Consider the following 17,108-nt stretch of genomic DNA (forward strand, 5'->3'; position numbering starts at 1 on the left):
ATAACGGCAGTGCTGTCCGCAGCCTGATTCTAGTTATTGTTTAGGGTTCTCAGCTGAGAGGGCACAGAACAGGTGTTGGGGAGCCTGTTGTTTGGATTTTGTAGGAAAGTTATATGGGGAACATAACTGAAAACAGAAGAACAATTCTGAAAACAGGGATTAGATCTGCTTTTGGCTCCTCACTGTCAGTTGGCAGAGTTTCAAGAAGAAAGGGTATGTGCAGGATATTTTGTACCAGCTAATACACTTTCCTGGGACACAGGAGAACAGGATTCAGCCCTCATCAGGATAAGAGCAGCCCAAAACTCAGGAGTTATGCTTGCTAGAATGGTGCCTTAATTTCTAGAAAGTAAGGAACACGAGTGTTTCCTTTCCCTGAGCAGGTGAGAGCTCCTGATGTTTCAATTGGCTATCCACACTTTATTTAGAAAAAGTAGACACCTAATTTAAGCAAATTTTGAGACCTACAGTAGTTCTTTCTTACCTCCACTAATTGTATTGGGAATTTGAATGGTTATGGAGGACAGACTAGGTTGCCTTCTCATACGACCATGCCCAACAGTGCACCTAAACGAGGCAGAAGCTTATTTCTACCCTGTTTTACTGATACCCTGTCTCCCAAACCTATCACTACTCTTTTTGCCTATTTTCTAATTATCATATCATTCTCAATGCTTAGATTGTAATTTTTCTGAGGCCAAGACTGATTTTTTTTGTTGTTCCTCCACGCAGTGAGTGGCATAACGTCATTCTGTTGCACTGTCCTCTCAAGTCAATATGCTGTGCAGTGGGAATGTACTAGTTTTCTTGGAGCCAGTTTTTGCATTGTAAACATAGGATTGCATTTCACCATAGGAGTATAGGGGAGCCTGTACCCTTACGGTGAAACCTTACTGTTGCCAAGATTGTGATACTGTTTAATGGCTAAAACTTCAAAGAAGCTTGAACAGCTGGGAGCCTGCATTCAGCTGAAGTGCAATGTCAGTGCCTAATTCCCATAGTCTCCTTAGAAAATCTCATCTCTCATTTCTAGGACTAGTAATCCAATACCTTTCATGAGAACTAAATGCATATAAATAGAATTTTTCAAATACATGTGCAGTCTTAAGTGTCGTCAGGATCAGCCTTGGCTGGTTTAGTCTGATTTTGATTTTAAACCTGACCTTCAAATATGTGTCTCTCTAAATGCATTTCTGTGCATTTTTTTTTTGTTTTGGGTTTTTTTGAGATCATGTTATTGTTATATAGCTGAAGAAAGGGTAGTACTAAAAGCAATGCATCTTGGAATGCAAGTAGAACTATTTAGACTCTTTTCTCTAAAGCACAGCTTCTTGATCTATAACCAACCAGTATTTAGAAAGAAAGGATATCAGGATATTATGAGCTGTATTCTTTTCTTGCTCTTCACTTCATGTTAATAAGCTGCTGTTCTGTAAACTCTTGGAAATAGCCCTGGAACATACAGACTACTTCCATCCAAGCAGCAAAAAAAAAAAAAATCTATATACATCTGATAACAAAAAGGAAACAAATACATATATATAGTTTTCTTCCTAGATTTCTATTATTTACTTAATTTATATTTACTTTCTGGAAAATACTTGGATTATTTATAATAGTTATACAGTAAACTCTTGTGGCCTTTAAATAGGTATGTGGATTAATGACTTCTCAAAGAATTGTTTTACGAGAGTACTGTGGTATTTTTAGAATGAGTGATTAGTTAAAATAGTCACATAGGCATCTTTTGTACAAAACCTATGTATTTTTTTATTATCTATGCATTCTGACTTGATTCAGTAATGTACCTTTGTATATGTGCATGTAACATTAAGCCTATGAATAGGTCCAGTTGTTCTAAAGTTAGTTGCGTTCACTAGAATAACGTACTGAATTAGCCCTTTAAGGACTGTATTACTATGATGCAAAATAGATTCAAAGGAATCGTTTGGTTTTATATAAAAGGTGAGGAGTGCAGAGGTTCTTTCGGTGGGTTTTTTTTTTAGTTTGAGTGGAATATATGTTTTCTTTAGCTGTAAAAGCACAATCAAGGCAACATGATAAGTGAGTCAGTGTTGTAAAAGTAAAACTAATTTTGCCTTCACTCACATGAGCTATAGAAGGAGGAAGCTTTATTGTCCCTGGGAAGGTGATAAGGCAGAGTAATTGTATATTATACTGTCCTGGAACATCTGCCTGAAGACTGTTGGAGCAATTCATCTATCATGGACGATACAGCATGTTTTGTCTTTCTGCTTTAACCCATCCCCACTGCTGGCCTGCACGAAGGTTTTGATAGGGACTGTGCCTGGGCTGGGGCTCACATTAATCAGTCCCCTTGTTCAACACTCCAGCTGACATAATTACAACCTGCGCACAGCAGTTATTCAAGTCGAGTCCTTGTCACTCGTGGTGCGAAACTACACAGCTCAGATCCCGAAGGAGATTGCCTTATCACACAGAACAAGGGCTCACAGGAGTTGAAGAGAATAGAAATGGGAAAATGTCTTCCGGGAGTACTATATATTCCTTTAAAATAAGACATTTGAGAGACTTACAAGGGACAAAGAGAAGCATTGTGCAAGGTCTGAAATGAACAGGTTATTATTTTTAAAAGGATTACACAGGCCATTTTTGTGAAATGGACATGGATTATTAAATAAATTCAGTGGTCTCTCTCTCTTATCATTCAGTGACTCTGCCCTATTAGTTTTCTTCAGAAGTGATAAAATAGTTTTTGACTGATATAAGCTTTAAGTATCTCTCAGTAGAAATCATCAGAACACAACTAATAAAAGTGCACATATTATACCAGTAAAATTGGCACACACATAAGTGAAGATCTGCAAGGATCAGAGTTAAGGGTGAAGGAAGAAGCATGCAAAAGGGCTTTCGAAGATGAGCAAGTTCATTAGTTTCTGCTGTAGTATGATACGGGAATGTGAAAGGTGAAGCCAAAGTAGTTTCATGTTTTACCATTTTTCCCTCTTTTCATGTTAACCCTCTATGTGAAAAAAAGGCAAGTCCCTAACACCATCTATACGAAATGAAAGAAGTTTACTTTTATGTAATAGGATGGGGTTTATTTTTATGTGAGGTTTTTTTTCTTTCAGACAGAACCGTTGCATACATGATCATAAGATAATTTATTTGGCATTGGTCTAAAGCATTCAGAAGGCTTTTCCCTAGTGTTTAATTTTTTTTTTCTTGGGTGCTAGATCAGTTTTTTGAAGCAATACCATTCAGGCAGTTCCTGTTCTTCTCAATCAATAGATTTATAGTGTTGCTCTGATTTCTCATCTAGTTAAAATACTGTGTCTAATATTTAGACATAATTGTGTATAGTTGAAAGAACAGTAATAATTTATCTGTTCTGGGTGGTCCAATTTTAAGCTAATACTTTTACAAGACAGCTTATCTATGACTTTGAATAGTCTGAAGTAGAAGTGCTAGAAACTATCTTATACATTTTACTCTGCATATAGCACTAGATATGCTAGGTAAGTCGAATACATAGTTCAGTGCTTTCATTCAACAGTATTCCATTTCAGTATCTCTTGGTGAAGTACATAGCACATTGAACTTGATGTGTAGTCTACTGTGAAAATCTAGCTACATGAAACCTGCAATTTCTTACTGAGCAGTAGGGCGTCCTTGTAGGCAAAGGAACTCTTGTAGGAACAAAAATTAAGTTTTGCTTGCTCCCTACTCTTAAAACCAGTTCTCCTGGGGTGAATGATGGCTGTGAAGTAAGCTCAAAGTACAGAGCCAAATGCTGCATTTACTTATATTTGTGCAGACAATGGCATTATGAGGACATAATCTGAAGAGAATGATGTTTCTCCGATATACACTTTCAAGGCAGATTTTAGATCAGGTAATCAATCATACCTCCAACTAAAGAACCAAATTTGACTTTCAGAACCTAAGATGGTTTTGCAGTATTGACAGCCAGGAAGAATATATTTTAATTTGCAGACTGAACAAATTTCCATGACATCATGGAAACACAATAAATGTCTGACCTCACAATGACATTTTTCAGACTTAAACTGTACTTCTTGTAGACTTTGAGCCCGGAAAAAGCCTTAAGCTCAGCTAGTCTGACCTTCTACATAAAACAAACTGCATAGTTTTTTTTCCCATTTGCTCTGTACTGAGCCTCTTGCATTTGACTAAATTTTATCGTCTAGAGAGACGTTCAGGTTTGATCTGAAAACATCCAAACTTGGAGAACCCACTCCCCTTGTGTGAAAGGTTAATTGCTGTAAGTGCTGAAGAAATTATGCTTTATTTCTCATTTGAATTTGACTGTAACTTGTAGTCATAGTTTTTGTGTTTGTTATGGGTTTTCTCTAAGTTAAGGTGTCCCTTAATCACACATTTATTCTCTGTTAAGTTACACATGCCCCATGCTCAAGTGTAATAAGCAAAACAGAAGTGTTATTTTTAATTTAAGTGTTTTGGGTTTTTTTTCCCCTTAACTTCTATTTCTATTTATAATCATTTTGTGGCTGTTTGTTTCCCTTTCAATGTGTAGGCAGTAATACGGAAAGTAGATATTCTAGAATTAGTTTCTCCAGTGTCATAAAAAGAACATTACATCCTTACATTTTCTTGCTACTTCCTTGCTTATACATCTAAAGATGACATGGGACCTTTCTGCTTCTAGCATCACACTGGAAGCTCACATTAAACCACTGGTCCACTAATCCCTAAATCATTTTCAATGTCACAGCTTTTCACAGTGTTCTTGCGTTCTGTAAGTTACTTGCATGCATTGTGCAAAGGTGGGAGACCTAACGTGTAGTTGTATGTGTACGTGTTTTGATTGAACAGGCCTAGCTTGTGAAACTGCTCTGTATGACTGCAGCGTCACCGTTATTAATCATGCTACCAATTACAGTTTCATCTGCAAATTTTATTAGCAGGGATTTTATATATAATTTGGCATGCATAACAAAAGTGAATCTTTCAGACAATTAATGCTTATTCCATTGATAAATTGGAACATTTGAAATGAGGAAGAAAATTACCATCTCTTTTTGCATGGGGGGTTGGGACTGGGGTAGGGCAAGAAAAGGCAAGGTATTAGCATTAAAAAAACCTACTTTGAGCAGAGATCGTACAGACCACAGTGCCCTGGGTATGAATCCAGGCTGCAAAGCAACAGGATCTACCCTCTAGGGAGCCGTGTTGTCACTAAAATGGCTGAAGGAACTGACACAAAGGCCAGCTGGAAGAAGTGCCATCTGCATCTGAGATTGACAGGCAGCCTTTAGGGTTGTTGCTATCATTTCTGACTCCAGCAACATTAGGAGTCCAGTTTCATCTCGTGCAGTCTATAAACTCCACACCCTTTCTTAGGCTCTATCTGCACTTTTATATTTGTGACAATACTTTACGGGTTCCTGAGGATATACAAACAGACTCTACAGAATTGTTCAGTTACTTTATGTGGTCATTAAAAGAAGTACAATAGGGAAAAAACTTGATGCTGAAAGGAAAAGTGTGTCTTCAATTAAATTTGTCCTAGCTTTTTAAAAAAATGGATGCTTTCCATGGCCTCATTTCAGCAAAGTATTTGATCATGTACATAAATTTAAGCTTGTGAGTCATTCTTTTTGAAGTCAATGGGGCTGCTTGTACTTCAGCTGCACAAGTGCATAAGTACCTTGCTAAATCAGGGCCTACGATGCTTAAAGCCTGGTCTCCATCCTTACACCACTGCAGAGATGCTGTTTCTCAGACCCACTTCTCTTTTATGCCATCTGCTCCGACAAGAAAGAAAAGGGGGAGGGAGGAAGCCCATGAACAATGGAGTGATTATTCTCAGTTACTGTGAAATAGATGAACTCCACCTGCTATTTCTGCCACTTAAACCTTGGCTGACACGGTGCAGCAGTGCATTGTGCACAGCAGACCTCTGCATCCCTCATGTGCTGCAGGCAGGCGGATCCAGAGGGCCCTTCAGCCAGGCCATTACAGAGCCCACTCTGCCTGAAGCAAGGCAGAAGCCTGGAGTCCTAGCAAATGTCATGGAGAGTTTTCAGTAGCAGATCAGTCCTGTGAAAGATTGCTTTGGTTTGGTTTTGCCTTTTTTTTTCCTGTAGTCAGTACAGGAGGACACTGAGGCGCTCTCCAGAGAGCTACTTGGGCAGACTCAGAGTTGAGCAGCCCAGCTCTGGACGGCACCTCCGCGGCCAGTGGGAACCACAGCACAGGGTGAAAGCTGAGGCGCATCTCCCAGCCTTTCTGCACCCTTTCCACCTGCTCCTCCCAAGTCTAGTAGTCTGGGCATAATTTGCAGGTTTCCATCTAAAAGGTTTCTCTTTATTTCTTTTTCTTCCTGTAGAAAGCAGAATTAATGGACACATTTAAGGCAGGAAGACATTATTTCCTTGGAATCAGATTTTTTTTTCAGCAAGAATCAGGTTTTCCTTATGTTGTGAAGTGTGTTGTGAATGAAGCTTCTTTTTTTTTTTTTTTTTATGAGAAAAATATTCTGGCAGAAAATTCGTGAGAAGATCTAGATGCTAGCACTGGTTTTATACTTTGGTTGTTGTTCACTGTGCAGGGTTGTAACCGGCTTTACAGGTTCCTCGGAGATAAACAAGACTAGAGTACATCACTTCTTATTTCCCTTCAGAATCTCCAGTTACTCTGAATTTGCCTTTAAAAGCGTGCATTTTTGCTATCATAATCAACTCCTTTTAGCTCACATATTTGTAATGATCAATTATTTGAAATTGGGAATTTTTATTCCAAGACACTGTAAATATAGCAGTAGATCTGTGGCCAGATTACAATTTGGGCATGCTAGTCTGCTGAATGGAGCTGAGACACACGCAGTAATTATCAATCTTCCATCATTTTTGGTGCTGACACACAAGTTTTTGCTGCTTCCCTACAGGGCTCTGCTACTTTTTAGCAGCCAGCATTGGACATCTGTCACACATACTGTATGTCATAACAAATAGATCATTACAGAAAAAAATGCAAAGCTATAAATGTAGAAAAGCAGAAAACATTACGATTATTATCCCTGGGTGTTTCTATAATACTGTCAGAATAAATCCCAAATACATTTTTATTGTTTTCTTTGTGAAACTGACTGTATCATAAAATCTCATTAAAACATATAAATGTAGTGTACTCTCTTTTCTGGGCTACTTCATGTTTTCTGAGTGGCCATACATGCAATACATGGCAGTACATGTAAAACGTGGCAATATATGTGGCCACCAGATTGTAGGGCATGCATTTTTATGACACGGTGGATGTGTATTTCAGTCATCTTTCTTAGCTTGGTATGCTTGAAAAGCAACAGCTGTGGGCAAATGTTTGCTGCAGAAACAGCTATAGTGGTAAAGACATTGCTGTCCCCCAGCAGTTCATTGCCACTGTCCACCAGAGTCTTTATGAACAGCGTAGAGATGTTTGCCAGCAGTGACATAGACAGAACTGAGCTGGCAGTGGGTACGTTGTATTTGACCTCCTGAGTTCCCATGGAGCTGTATACTGCTAATTCTGGCAATAGTATCATAAGTCACTTGATAATTGAGGTCGGTTGCAGAGCACTAGCGCTTGTATTCATGTGATTGTTCCCCCAGTCATTTAAAACCTAAATAAAAGGTAGGATTTTTGCTTTTAAAGGAAAAGAGCGAGGAAAAAATAACCCAGGTGCATGCTAGTAATAGGAAGAGGGAGAAAATGTACCACATTTCTTGTATATATATGCACATGTATATGTTATGTATGTAAATGTATAATAATAATTACAGTCTTATAATGTTAGTTTCAACACATTTCAGAATATATTTTTGGCCATGATATTTTGCTATTTTTTATTATTTCTGTATCAACCTGTAGCACTGAGGACGTAAGCCAACACTTTAATTTTTAAACTTGTGGTCTGAATTCAGTGCCAGTGGTACATGCAGATTGTGTATAATGTTGTAGCTAGTTTGCGTTAACTGGCAATTAGTTTGTTTTATTCTAAAAACAGAAACAGAGTATGCTGGGAAGAATTTTTGGTTGGTTGGTTTGTGTGGGTTTTTGCTTAGTGGAAGTTGGGCAGAGTGACTGACATTGTGAAGGTTTTAATCGAATAAGCCTGTTCGTATAACATAATTACCACAGATAGAGGTATTTGTTTCTTTCCTGTCAAGAAAATATTGCCCATTAGGTTGTTTACCATCACTCTACTGAATGCTAGTTTTCATACAGTTTAATGCAAGTAAGGAATAAAGGCAGGCTAGAAGGTTTGTATTTTGGGAAGCAGTAATGTTGAAAAAAACCTGAAAGGTCCCTGCATTTAAATGAGTGAACAGGAGCTCTTGGTGCTTCGAGGAGTATCCAGGAGCTCCCAGAACTCCTGACCAGAGCTGGAAAACACTGAGCATGGGGAAAGTCATGGCATCCATGTATGCAGCACTAGTGGGAAATGTGCTCTTGTATTCAAAGCTTAAAGCAACGTTTATGACTGAATAGGGTTTAGGAAGAATCTGATGATTTCCCGAAGTGAGATGAAATGAACTGGGTCTCTGTAGCTCATCCACTAGAGGTCCAGATAGCAGAGGATCCTTCAGCTGAGCAAGATTTGTTGGAAGTGTAACACTATCTGTTAGCTGGATGCAGGAGTATAAGAAATATGATCGTTTGTAAAGGTGAGAGTGATCAACTCTAGAGTAATTTGCCTACGATTTCAATGGATTCCCCGTTGCTTTCCATCAGATTTCAGTGTGTCTCTGAAAATCATGTTTTAGTACCAAAAAGAGTTAGGCTTTGAGGAAAGAATCACTGGGAGAGCTTTTTATGAACTGTGCTATCCATGAGGTCAAGCTAAATGTTCCATATGACTTTGGGTTTCTAAAAACCTATGTCTCTCCTTTTCTAGTCTAATTACATTATTGCAGTTTTGATTTAAAGACAGTTTTCCAAGTTAATGGCATTTTCTGTGAAAGAAACACCTGCAAATTTTTGGCGAATAACTGAGGCTAAGGATCTACGATGATACATATTGCTTTCATGAGAAGTTTGCTTTCATCATAACTGCTTTTATTTCTGGAAGAAAGTATCTGGGGACTTTGCTATTTTTCAATCAAAATACTGCAATTTCTTCGTACTTCTTGCAGGTTGTATAGCGGGGTATAAACAGTGCAGAAGACCTTCAGAGTGCTCTCCATATGAGAGTGAACTTGATTCATACTGACGAACAGGGTAAAAATGGAAATCTTTTCAATCGGTCCGCTGTATCATTGTGTTTGGTTTTATGTTGTAAATAGTGACATCCATGGAGCTGCCATAAGTCGTTTAGGTTATAGGCATTTCTCTGCAGAAAGAGGATGTTTGTACCTAATGTCCTGGAGAAAACCTTTTGAAAAAGGTTTATTTTGTGCAAATACAAGGTGCTAAAATTTTTAAAACTTAGTGGGCTAGATAACTAACGTTTTGCCTCATTTGCACCTCTCTGAAACCTTCCATTTCCATGTCTTGCAATAAGCATCTTTCTGAAAATGTCAGGCACTGCATAATGGAAAAGTGTTCTAATTTCAGTTTCCTATTAGTAAAACAGCTTAATAAAAATAGGCTGCTTCCTGCTATGTTTCATTTAGCTGTTGAATACAATGCTATTGGATCCTTGTGTAGAAACCCCTTAGAAAATATAGAAGCATTCCTATTCTGCATGGGCAAATTTAGAATTAACAGAAGATGTTTTGTGAAATTCTCTTACTTCCTGATTTTTATTCAAAATGCCACATAAAAGATGAGAACAGCAAATAGCTCTGGTATCAGGCAGCCACAGCTCTGCAGTTAGCTACTGGATTCAGCTGTTTACGTGGACTGCTTAAACCACAGCCACGAGGCTGGGGCTGAGCCCCTCTGCAGGTGGAAGGGATGCCTGAATCCTGGCCCTCTTACAGCTTGTACTGCTTGCTGGTGAGACTGGCTGGCTGGCTGAGCCCTGCAAGATGGGAGAGAAGGAAGAGATGATAGGGGAATAATGACCACAGACAGCACTTACTGGGGGGACCTTCAGGCTGACCATTCCCCACCTGGCACAAATTTTCTCCAAGGCTCATCATTCCACCTGTGTTTCCCTGCTTGCTGACTTGAACTCCCACCTCTGCCTCCTGCAAAGTGCACATCTGTGCTCTGCCATCCCAGAACCCCAAACAGTGCTGCTGTTTTCAATGGGGTAAACCTAGTTTTGCTGAGGAATCTGGTCAGTGGCACACTAGAGCTTGCCAATGCAACTGAGAAAACATATTCATATGCGCAGAGTTATACTACTTTTAGGGGCTAGAGGAACAATAGTATTTTCTGGCTTAAGGAGGAAGGCAGTTATGAGAACTTTTGTCCCATGCACTAGGAGCATGTATTTTCCCACTGTTCTGTAGATCAGGCACTCTGTTTCTTGCTCTTAGCACAATGCCCTATTTTTTGGTAACAGAACTGATATATATATATATATATAAAAGGACAGGAGAAAGGCAATGGGAGAGGTAAGACAGAGTAAACAAAGGCAACAGCTTCTCATGCTGACAAAATGTCTGGGCATTTTATGCTACTCCTAACCTTCCACTTTATTCCACTCTCCCAGCAAAGTGGATCAATGCTGCTAAGAAGCAGATGAGGACACGGAGGGTTGTGGCATGTGGCATTAGGCTTCCTTGTTGCCCTATGGATGATGGCTGTGCAAGCACAGTCACCACTGAAAACTTGAATAAACTGTTTTGTTCTCATCCTTAGTTTAGGGAGGTTTGCTTTATGCCCCATTGTGAAGAAGCTTTGAGCCTCATTGTGGTGGGGTGCCACTGGAGATGTCCATTGGAAGCTGAGTATTATTCACTGTTATAATACCCACCCAGCTTTTTTTGCTGTGGTATCCTGTTCCTATCTAGGTAGTTATCAGTATTCTGAGATTGGCTTACAAAGTGACAATGACATCAAAAGTAAGTTAAATCTTTTTTTGATACATAATTCATGTTGAACAGCTTGTCCCAGAGGGTGGTGATCAGTGGCATGAAGTCTAGTTGGAGGCTGGTAATTAGCAGTGTACCCCAGGGGTCAATATTGGGTACAGTCCTTTTCAACATCTTCATTAATGATCTGGATAATGGGGCAGAGTGTACCCTCAGCAAGTTTGCAGATGACACAAAACTGGGAGGGGTGGCTGATACACCAGAGGGTTGTGCTGCAATCCAGGGGGATCTCAACAGGCTGGAGAAATGGGCTGACAGGAACCTCATATAGTTCAACAAGGGAAAGTGCTAAGTCCATCCTGCACACAGGGAGGAACAACCCCATGCACCAATATATGCTGGGTGCTGACCAGGTGGAAAGCAGCTTTGCAGAAAAGGACCTGGGTTCGTGGTGGACACCAAGTTGAGCGTGGGCCACCAATACGCCCTTGCGGCAAAGAAAGCTAACTATATCCTGGGCTGCATTAGGAGGATTGCTGCCAGTAAGTGAAGGGAGATGATCCTTCCTCTCTACTCAGCACTGGTGAGGCCACACCTGGAGCTCTGTGTCCAGTTCTGGTCTGCCTAGTACAAGAGAGACATGGACATACTTAAGAGACTTCAGCAAAGGGGGACTAAGATGATGAAGACACTGGAGCATCTCTCTGAAATAGGGAGAGGCTGAGAGAGATGGGACTGTTCAGCCTGGAGAAAAGACTCAGGGGGGATGTCATCAATGTGCACAAATACCTGAATGGAGGGTGTAAAGAAGGTGGAGCCAGGCTCTTTTTCAGTAGTGCCCAGTGACAGGACTAGAGGCAACGAGCACAAACTGAAGCACAGGAGGTTCCCTCTGAACATTAGGAAACACTTTCCCACTGTGAGGGTGACTGAGCACTGACACAGGTTGCCCAGGGAGGCTGGGGAGTTTCCATCCTTGGAGGTATTCAGAAGCTACCTGAAAATGGTCCTGGGCAACTGGCTCTAGGTGACGCTGCTTGAGTAGGGGGGTTGGCCTAGGTGACTTCCAGAGGTCCATTCCAACCTCAACCATTCTGTGATTCTGTGACTAAAGTACAATTTTACAACTGACAAGCCATTTCCAGTTTATGATATTTGAATATGCAGCAACCTTTAATTTATTGACAGCAGCAAAAGAAAGACAGGTAACTGATTGGTAGGAATGGACTTCTAATGGCAACATGAAATGTGCAGTTAGAACAGCAACATGAACACATCGCTGTGCGATGAACATTAGAGATAAAAGCCCTTTTTTATCTTCAGCCAAAAGTGGTTTTCCTTTTGTCTTAAGCAGTAGCTGCGTTTCTCAGGAGAAGCTTGCCATTCATCTCCCTTACTTCACAGCATTGTCCATTACAGAAATGTGGGAGCTCTCCTGGATGCGTGAAGTGGAAAGTAGGCTTACGCCCTTCCCAATATATCAGTCTTTGATGGAGGAGGTCGTACAGGCTTGTTGCATGGGAAGTATGGGCTGAGCTTTTCAGCTCCTCACATTTCCTGTTCGTCTGCAATGTGCCTTAGGAACACATCCCATCTCCTCTTTCACAGTGTATGGTACTGACAGGACACTGAAAACTCTATACAGGCCTTCCACTTCCCTTTAATAGTATTGTTGTGGGGTTTGCATCAAGTCTCAAACCTTTCTTCACGTCTGATAAGAAGACTCACAGCAAGATGTGAAATGACAAAATTTCTGTTGTGTTTCTCTGCATCAGCATTGAATATAAACCCATAGACTATAGCTTTAGACTAATTAGGTCTCTCTAATGAGTTCCCTTCCTGTTATTGCACAGCATGGAAAAATTGCCAGAAATACATACATTTGGTTTTCAAAATGGAAAATTAATCACAAGGACAAAAGCATGCTTACATTAAGAAATGATAATAGTAATTTAACTTAGAAACCTCTGGTTTAGCCTTACTGGAACACAGCCTAGCCTCTTAAAAGCTGCATTTATTTGTTTGTGGCTGTAATTCAGAGTGGAACTCAAAAAACAGAAAGACTTTACTTAATTTCTTTTGGGCTGGGCTCTAAGTTGCCAAATTTCAGAACAAAGGGAATCTTTATCTCGAAGTTTATAAACTCGTCGAAGTGAATTTTATAACACAAAGCCTGTCAAATGCTTAACTATCATCACTGTTGCAACACTATAATATTTTAGTTAGATGTTTATCATGGCATCGCTTTAATGAAAATACAGTGCTGTTTAAAATCACAGATCTCTGTGTTTACTCATATGAGATGAAGTGATGTAAGTACACTCATACAGAGTTTTGGCGGGGTTTTTTTTGTGTCAGACATACATACAATAACATACTTGTACAGTACTCAAGAGAAGACTCCTAATAAAACAGACATTCAAAGCACACCGAATAATTAAAAAACATTTTATATGCAGTACATTTTTTTCATGTCACATTTAAAGGTATTACTTGGCTTCAAAAGTGCTTGGATTTGCCAGTAGTTACCTTCCTGGTTTGCCTTATGATTGCAATTGCTGCATTGCAACCTAATATGAGAGGCCATTTGTAATGCCCTGTGATATTGTATTCCTCATTTCTGATTAAGCCTTTCTGGCCTCGTCACATGGAAAAACAGATTTTTTTAAAATTTTTATTTCCCATGATGAATATATCAGTATATTGCTGTGTTTAGTCACACATTTTTACTGATGACTGAATAAATGAGTCTTTGGGATTGCTCCATTTAAAGTGGTTGCAGCAAATTCACAAATCAAAGGAGACAGAACTGGCCTTTTATGACTTGAACAGGATGGGTTTTCTTCACAACTCTTACATAGGTTTCCACAGATCCTTTATATATTTCACAGAAGTATTTCAAAGTAAAAAGTTTTATATCTTTCCTTAACCTAGTATGAGAGCTGAGCTAAAAGGACACAGATATTTTATTTCAAATTTGTATGCTCTGCTTTAATCTACTGCCCTTTAAAGTACAACCCATGATAGAAGGTTACCAGATTGTCTCCAGCTTCCATTGCAGTGTACGCTATCCTTTTTTTTTTTTTTTTTTAATAAAATGCATGTTTCATTTTAACAGCATTTATAAGCATTGTAATTTTTTTAGGGCTGAATCCTGAAAGATGCTGAGGACCAATATTCCCCATATTTTTCAGTGAACATAAGTGTCTTCTCTGACATTCTCAGGAGTCTGATCATTGTACTGGTATATAGCAGATGGACATGACAGAGGGTGAGCTTTGGCAGCACCGTAAGGCAGATATCAGCTTTACTATGACCATCTCCAAGGGAGAGACAAGCACTCCAGCAGAACATCAAGCTGCTACGTCCAGTTTATTTTGCAGTTTGGGGGTCCATTTTTTAGGTGCCTGTTACTGTGGTATTTCTAACAGTGACAGGTAAGCAATCAATTGCTCGAAATACTACATTGTCTTATTTGAATATTTCTGAAACATTATGTATTTATATAGTTCACTTGAGCGTTAGTAATTTTTTCAGTTAAACTGAATTACTGTTCTTAGTTTGACAATATTAATAGTGTACAGTACCAAGAAAGTCTAAAAAAATTTGTATACGGGCTGTTATTTTGATTCAAGAATAAATATGATGGTTATTTCTTATTGAAATAAATGAAGAAGCAGTATATTTTATATGGGATTCATCACAGACTTTGAATAAGTAGGAAATTCTAATGCAAAATAGTTTTGGAATGAAACTGCAATATTTTAAAGACTGGAAATTAAAAATTATTGTCATATCATGGATCTCCGTGGATAAAAGAAATGTGAAATCCTTTTCTATTCACTTTTTCTTTTTCAGAAGTATCATTAGAAACTCTTCTTTGAAATGAACAAAACTAATTGTATTTGTATTCTGACTTTTATGCATAGAAACTCCACTCCTTCCACAAAAGCTGTGTTTAAGGTATAAATCAGAATCTGTGTGTATTTTCACAAAGTGATAAACTTGAAATCAATTCTCTTTTCTAGGAACAGTTCATAAGGTGAGATTAGAGTTGGTGGAATATCCTTGCAAAAATCATTCACAGCAACTCCTATGGAATCTAGGAACTGTGTAGGAGAGGTTCACGTGAGCTCCATTGGGAATGTTATAGGCATCTGTGCGTTTCAGTTTTGCTAAGTTAAAGACTTTTGCTTAATTTCTGTCCATCACTGACTACCATCAAGAAAAATAAAAATTATAAGACTTTTGCAAATGTAAAAAATTGTTCGTTTTTAAATGCTTCTGGTTCAAATGTATTGCTCAGTTAACCTGAAACAGCTTTGGGAGCCTTCATGCAAAGGACAACATTTATGCAAAATGTAAGAGGATGCAAAAATTGGGCAGATAATGAAAAATGAGTAATGACTACTCATTTTCTGTTGTAGCACTAGGTTTTACTTGAACAACTAGTAGGGAATAAATTGCTATATAATTTTTTTTTTCCTCCCCATCTTTTTTAGGTCTAACTGTGCTGAAAATATCCGTAAACACATCTTGCATACGGGAAAGCATGAAGGAGTAAAAATGTATAACTGCCCTAAATGCGACTATGGAACCAATATCCCTGTGGAGTTTCGTAACCACTTGAAAGAACTACACCCAGACATTGAAAATCCTGATCTGGCGTACTTGCATGCTGGTAAGGTCATTCTTCGCTTTGCTTACAAATTCTTCTCTTTTCTATATGAGCATGCTTAAATGATTGCAGTAAGAAAGCTAGCTGTTATGTTGTTATCGTTTATTCTGAAGAAGAATATGAGTTTTAAATGGGCTTAGTCCTCTTCAAGTTTTCACAAGGGGTGAAGGTTATGCATTAAGCACTGAAATCCATTCACGTTTCACAAGCAAAGCTTGCAGTTCAATGCATAAGCATCAGAAGTGCGTGCTATTTATATGCCTCATTTTGAAATCTAGTTGAACTTTTATAGAGAAATATTTTTTTAACATTTGTATTAAGTCCTTCTGCCCACCCTGTTCCCCAAGAACAGAAAAACAAAATTCCATAGGAAATGCAGTGGCAAATTAATGTACTGCTTTAAAAATTCTTAGATTTCATTGCAAAAGCAGACAGTGTTCACCATTAAAAGACAGAATAGCAGAGATCAATCAATAACTTGCATGTATGTTTTGAGGCTTTACATTACAGAGCACACACATGGAAGGCACTGGAGGAATGCAAAACAAAAACATTGCTTTGGAAACAAGAATTAAAAGAAAGAAGTTGGGGTGTTTCCTGTTTATGAACAAGATATTTTTTTTTTAATAGAGATTCTACAGTTCAGAATAAAAGGCAGAGGTTAACGGGAGCATCAAGTTACAAGAAAAATAAGAGTTCAATGGCAAGAGGTTAGGAGAAATAACACAAAATTAGGCTGGAGCTTCAATGAAATTTGATCTTAACTCGGGAGAGGCAGATAACTTAGACATCACTGGGCGGGAAGACAAGTCAGAGCAGTTGGGAAAAAAGAACAGATGGCAAGAAGAAAGAGTTGGGGAATCCAGAGGAGGAAGAAGCTATGTGGGCCAAATTCTCCGTAAGATGCAAATTAACCTTCCATTGAAGTACTACTATTAGTACTGCTGTGTCAGATTCGAATCTTCTTCTGTAAGGAATTGATCTCATAATTTTTGAGATCCTCATATCTGTAAGAAAACATGACCTAGAGAGCTTTCATTCTGCTCTGTGCAGTGTGTACACTGAAGTTATTTTAAAACCTCTTAGTCTTCTCAAAATGACTGCTTGGTTTCCTGACTAGAGGCAGTGTATTATTTGTACCATATATTTCTATTTGCCAAGTATTCCACTTCATTTTGGAACCAATCATCATGTCATGTCAGCATATGGTGGATAATATCTGGATGTGCAAACAAAATGCCAGTTGGCAGAATACCAATTTCAAAATAGGTCAGAAAACTGATCACATTTCAACATAGTTCTCACTAAAGTGAATGAATATTCAACTCAGAGCTTAAATCCAGACACTGTTGGATTTTTACTACAATAATCCCACTTAAAATAATAAGAAAAATTAAAATGCTTTCAGTAGACAGATATACAGACATAACACAGATAGCTATAACACTAGTAGAATCACTAACATTTTTTCAAAATTACAAAATCTGTGTAAGTTTTCACGT

The 17,108-nt window shown here is 38.6% G+C and overlaps 1 protein-coding gene across 1 annotated transcript in view; it reads left to right on the plus strand.

Annotated features, from left to right (window-relative positions):
- Positions 1 to 17,108, plus strand: part of ZNF407 (zinc finger protein 407) — a 322,326-nt gene that overhangs the window by 205,643 nt on the left and 99,575 nt on the right. The window contains exon 7 of the mRNA XM_059815515.1: positions 15,431 to 15,609. Within this exon, the coding sequence (XP_059671498.1) occupies positions 15,431 to 15,609 (179 nt within the window). The remainder of the gene's footprint in view (positions 1 to 15,430; positions 15,610 to 17,108) is intronic.

The sequence above is a fragment of the Gavia stellata genome, chromosome 3 (genome assembly GCF_030936135.1).
Source record: "Gavia stellata isolate bGavSte3 chromosome 3, bGavSte3.hap2, whole genome shotgun sequence".
In the NCBI taxonomy this organism is placed as follows: domain Eukaryota; kingdom Metazoa; phylum Chordata; class Aves; order Gaviiformes; family Gaviidae; genus Gavia; species Gavia stellata.